Genomic DNA, 5,276 nt, shown 5'->3' on the forward strand with positions numbered 1-5,276 from the left:
ATATATATATATAAGTTCTTAATGTTTCGACTTCCCTTTCCAGAAGCCATCTTCTGCAATTTGAATCCAATGAGAAATGTACAGCGTAATATACATATATGTATATTACGCTCTATAATGTTTAGGACTAATTCTACGATATTTAAAATGACAAATATTCTCTTTTATATCAGTTATGCTAATATAATCCAGTTCAAAGCGTAATTAAAACACTATATTATTTAATTATGTTATGCACATAGTCTATAATTAATTATTATTGCATCAATTAATGTATATTTGTATAATACATACTAAACAGTGCATGATTTATTTAAAATCGAATTAATTTAAAAATAGATTTTTGTACCGTACAACATATTTTTAATATAAAAATATTTATAAATGTTCAGAATATTAAATTTAATTTTAATAATTTTAATAATTTAATTTTAATAATTGTAAAGGACAATATATCTAAATATATTTTCTATATCAAAGAATATTATAAATTTGGCGCGCATTTTATTGAGTTGTCCGGAAAGTTCGTGCCGAATAACCTATATAATTTAATAAATGTATACTAAAATTTAAATTTTCTGCGTTTCAATTTTCCTTCAATATTGGCATGAACTTTCCGGACAACCCAATATAATGTTTTAATTTAGTAAAATCCATAATAAAAATCGTTCTTTTAATTATAGTAAAAACGAGGCTGCCGTCTTTAGAAGATTAATAAAAAATTTGATAATATAATCTTGTAATTCCTTCGCTAATATTGAGAAGTAATATACTGAATACTTACTAAAATCAATTATTCATTAATAAAATTTAATTACATAAAAGGCAATCACGAGAAATTTAAAATTAAAAAATACCTGGAAATAGTAAAAAATAAATATTTTTATTAAAAAAATTTTGACTTTGAAATATAATTTTAAAATATTAAATTTTTAAAATATTAAATTTTAAGATTAATTAATAGATGATATTATCCAACAAACAACCTGTATTTGTCATTATTTTGCCATCAAGACAATGATGTTAAAGACGTTATAATTTAATTTCAAAATAACTCACATTTAATCACATTTATTATTTTCGATATGCAGCCAAAACGATCGATGTCATCGTTTTTCATTTATCTCCGGATCCACGAAAATACCCAAGGCCGGTCATCTTTAGTAATAGCTCATCAGTGTGTTAGCAACTAAATATAGGTGGCATACAATTTGTCACTTACCGACTGCAAATAAGATAAATTAGATTTTCAAAAATTAATATATCTATTAATATATCTAAAATGTCTATTTTTTTTATTATTCTTGCACTCCTAGAATTGGGACACATTAATGCATAATAAGTTGAAGTGAAACAAATATATTTGTTTCAACTTGTGAAGTATCTGTTCGACTTGCTTACACTTTTTACACTCAGCATCTTCGCTTTCTCTTTTTTCAACGCCAAATGTATATCTATCTCATTTTAAGTGTAAAAAAGTGTAAGCAAGTCGAACAGACCAATTGTAACGTGTACACTAGTTCAGAAAGTGCAAGAATAAAAATCAATCCAACCTACCTTATGATGTAAGTGGTGTTCGCTCTGTCAGGATTTGTTGATTTTATTAAAATTATTCATAATTCTGACTTGAATTGAACTGATTGAAAATCGTATAACAATATGTCGATTAAGCAAAGTGCACAGGTAATATAAAGTCATCAGGCAATTCAAAGATAGAAAATTATCTCTAAACCTCGTGCAGTGATACTACACACATCATATAATTTTTCTAAATTAATAATATTATCCGATTGTTATTACTATTGTAAATTTTTTTATTTATTTATTACATTTATTTACTATGTATTTAAATCAACATTTCAAACTTATCTTTAATTAGGAAATATATGATTATTTTTAATATCTATTAATGTTATCTATAATTGTTTGCAGTATTTAAAAAAAATTAATAAATAAAATGACTTGAAATTTAAATAAATCAAAATAATATATGATAATTGTCACCAATAAAACACAAATAAAATTGTTGTAGCGGTTATATTACATACCAAAAATAAATCAATGGAGTAAAGGTATTGGTGCCGAATTGCCAGAAGAATATAAAAAATTCTGGAAAGAATGGAAGTTGCAACAACCGGCTGCAGTTCATTATATTAAGAAAGAAGGCCTTTTTGAAAGAAATGAAAAAACTGAAGAAGTGTAATATATCTTTATATCTTTTTGATGTCACCATCTAAAAAAAATATCAAAAAAATACATCCCCTTTAAAATCTTAATTTCATTTTTATCTAAAATATTTTTTTGTATTATCAATTTCGAGTAAAATTGATTATTAATTAAAATGAGGTATCCTGTATATATTCTTATATATATATATACATTTATCTTTATTATAATTTTATTTTAATTCTAATTTAATTAATTTAATTTAATTTATTTATAGATATCCAGTGCAAAATGTACCAATACCTGTAATATATCCGAAAGAAATTGATGATGGTATATGGGGAGGAGAAGCTATTGTTCAGGGTTTTAAGAAAAAAGGCATATTTAAAAGAAGGGTTCCACATTTTTGGATACCAAGTCTGTACAAGTCTGTTATCTATAGCGAAGTTCTTGATACATATATGAGAGTTGTTATTACTCAGAGAGCACTTAGCTTAATTCATGAAAATTATGGATTTGATCATTATTTATTGAAGGTGCGTTAAACTTTGAGCTAACAAATAAAAAAAGTAGTGGTATTACACATATTGCAACATTTTTGACAGATATATAAAATTTTTCTGAATTATCTATAAACTATTATTTACAGACACCAGCTTGCGATTTGAGATCTCTGCTTGCTTTGAAACTAAAACGTCAGATACTTATTGCACTAGCAGATAAAACTTTATATCCTAATGATCCAAAAAAGCATACGGAAGTATACGCCAAATACGAGCAATATCTTTCAGCTGTAAGAAATTTGTTTATACATTTTACAAATTAAAAATTATATATAGGGTGAGATATTTCAAATGTTGCAAGTTATTGTCCCTGAAATATGTGTTTTCTTTATTGATTTATCTCATTCTGCGCACAAAAGCATTACTATTTTTATCAAAAAATGAATAATTCAAAATATTTTATGTTAAACATGCAAGAATAAAGTATAAAATATACTAGTAAACTATTGATTTTCGATATCTTTACTTTTAATGCAGAATATTTAGATAAATCATTGTAAAAGAAATATAATCCCATTAAAAAAATAGCTATAACTTTTATATGATATGAAATGAATTCATTTTTCCATTTGTGTCCCAGGCCGTAGAACTTTTGTCTGAATATTTTTCTATGTCTTTTATATTTTTCAAAATATTTTGTGAAAATTAAATGAGACACCCTGTATATAAAGATACTAAAATGTTTTAATATTGATAGTTGACATATTTTATTATAGAATATGTGTGTATGTGTGTGTGTGTGTGTGTGTGTGTGTGTATGTGTTGAGTGTAATTATTACTACAATATATTTTCAGTATACAAGAAAAGAAATAGAATGGTATGGTTTAACATACAAGGAAGCTTGTAAAAAGTGGATACAGTTAAATACGAAACAATCACAACCTTTGAAAATCCAATATAGATCAGAATTAATTGCCAAACTCAAGGAAAATAAAATTAAAGAAGCCGAAAACGTAAATGTTGTATTACCAGAGGAAACGTACGTAATTATGTATATTATTTTTTTCGTGTTACTATTCCAAAATTTACACATTTTTTTTCACAGGAGTTCTTGGTTAAACAGACTGAATCCTTTCTCCAAAACCCAATAAGTAAATTCTGTTTGTTAGATATCATGAAAAATGTTTTACATCTATCAAATTATTAATTTCTTGGATATTATGAAATTTTTTTTTAGAGATAGAGAGAAATACATATCTTTTGACAATTATAAACATTAATACAATGCATTTATTAAAACTATCAATGCATGATTTATATTCTTTTAATGTATGATTTAATTTCTAATTTTTCTAAAATTTGCAATAGGTTTCGATAACAAAGCGTTAAATTTTAACATCGTACTATCAATATTTATAATTTATAATTGCAGCTACATACTAGAAGCATGCATTTTTCAATTAAAATTAAATATGTATTACATAATCATTACATAATGGAGATTATTATACACAAAATTCACACTGCAAATTTGTCCAAATTTTTATATTGTAATATTTCTGCAACAATTATAGATCATTTATTTCTAAAATTATAATTAATTTATATCTATTACGATATTGAGCATTCTAAGTCGCCATCTTTTGGTAGACAATCAAGCATCACGGCGACAGCCCTTGTAATATACGTCATCGTTCCATAACTTCCACTAGGAGCAGTATCGTAAAAATGTTGACAAATATATGCTGCTCCACCACAGAGAAGTGTTCCCATGGCTGTCATTTCACGTTGCTCCTTTGGTTTTGCACAGCATAATGTTGCATCACCGTCGATAGCCATCTACAAATTTCATTTAATTATCTTTTGCTTATTTAAAAAATATAGAAGAAAAAAAAGATTAATTTTTTTTTTAAATTCTTTTTTATATGTATTTCCATATAGATTGTATAGAATTTTATACATTTTTTTAGAACCATTTATGCTCTTAATATAAAATATTTATTATTTCAATAAAAAATAATGTTTAATATTGAAAAGGATTTATTTTAAATAAAATAAATCGATAAAGTCAATTTCAATTCTAATAAAATAAGTATTATTTTAAATCGTTTATATCAATAAATGCCTAAATTGCTTGAAAGGATAATTACTGAACTATATCTATATACTATCTTTCTATATTTCGTATTTTGTATTACATTTTTGCTTCAAAAAAATTCAATAATTAGATAATATAATATTACTGCATTATTAACATTATAAATATAAAAAATACCTGATCTTCTAAGAAAATAGCGTTTGCTTTATGTACTAAATGTTCAACTTCAATCAGACCTCCTAAAGATGGCACAATGTTATATTCGGTTACTAATGTTAGTACCATTAAAGCCTCAACAACAAGTTGACGATATTCTGGCTGCGGTATAGTGTTCAAAACGGTTTCTACAGCCAATGCAAATTTCAACTCGCCAGATGTCATTTCCTGTGTGAGATTTTGAGGTAATACTCTTCCTTCAATCGCTAAACCGTGACACTGTTAAAAATTATAATTTTATAGATTTATATTGAAAATTCAAGTTATTATATTTATATATTATTATATTTAT

The 5,276-nt window shown here is 25.0% G+C and overlaps 2 protein-coding genes across 2 annotated transcripts in view; one reads left to right on the forward strand and one right to left on the reverse strand.

Moving 5' to 3' along the window:
* Window positions 1–1,578: 1,578 nt before the first annotated feature.
* Window positions 1,579–3,854, forward strand: LOC108688193 (39S ribosomal protein L28, mitochondrial). Its single transcript, XM_018194345.1, has 6 exons — window positions 1,579–1,683; window positions 2,033–2,199; window positions 2,444–2,702; window positions 2,816–2,959; window positions 3,525–3,709; window positions 3,776–3,854. Exons 1-6 carry the CDS (start codon window positions 1,660–1,662, stop codon window positions 3,819–3,821), a joined length of 825 nt encoding a protein of 274 aa, XP_018049834.1. The 5' UTR covers window positions 1,579–1,659; the 3' UTR covers window positions 3,822–3,854.
* A 399-nt stretch (window positions 3,855–4,253) lies between these two features.
* Window positions 4,254–5,276, reverse strand: part of LOC108688201 (probable phosphorylase b kinase regulatory subunit alpha) — a 7,309-nt gene continuing 6,286 nt past the window's right edge. Inside the window, exons 13-14 of the mRNA XM_018194355.1 lie at window positions 4,946–5,208; window positions 4,254–4,509 (exon numbers count right to left, since the gene is read on the reverse strand). Of these exons, the coding sequence (XP_018049844.1) occupies window positions 4,282–4,509; window positions 4,946–5,208 (491 nt within the window). The 3' untranslated portion in view covers window positions 4,254–4,281. The remainder of the gene's footprint in view (window positions 4,510–4,945; window positions 5,209–5,276) is intronic.

Source organism: Atta colombica, unplaced genomic scaffold (assembly GCF_001594045.1).
Source record: "Atta colombica isolate Treedump-2 unplaced genomic scaffold, Acol1.0 scaffold226, whole genome shotgun sequence".
In the NCBI taxonomy this organism is placed as follows: domain Eukaryota; kingdom Metazoa; phylum Arthropoda; class Insecta; order Hymenoptera; family Formicidae; genus Atta; species Atta colombica.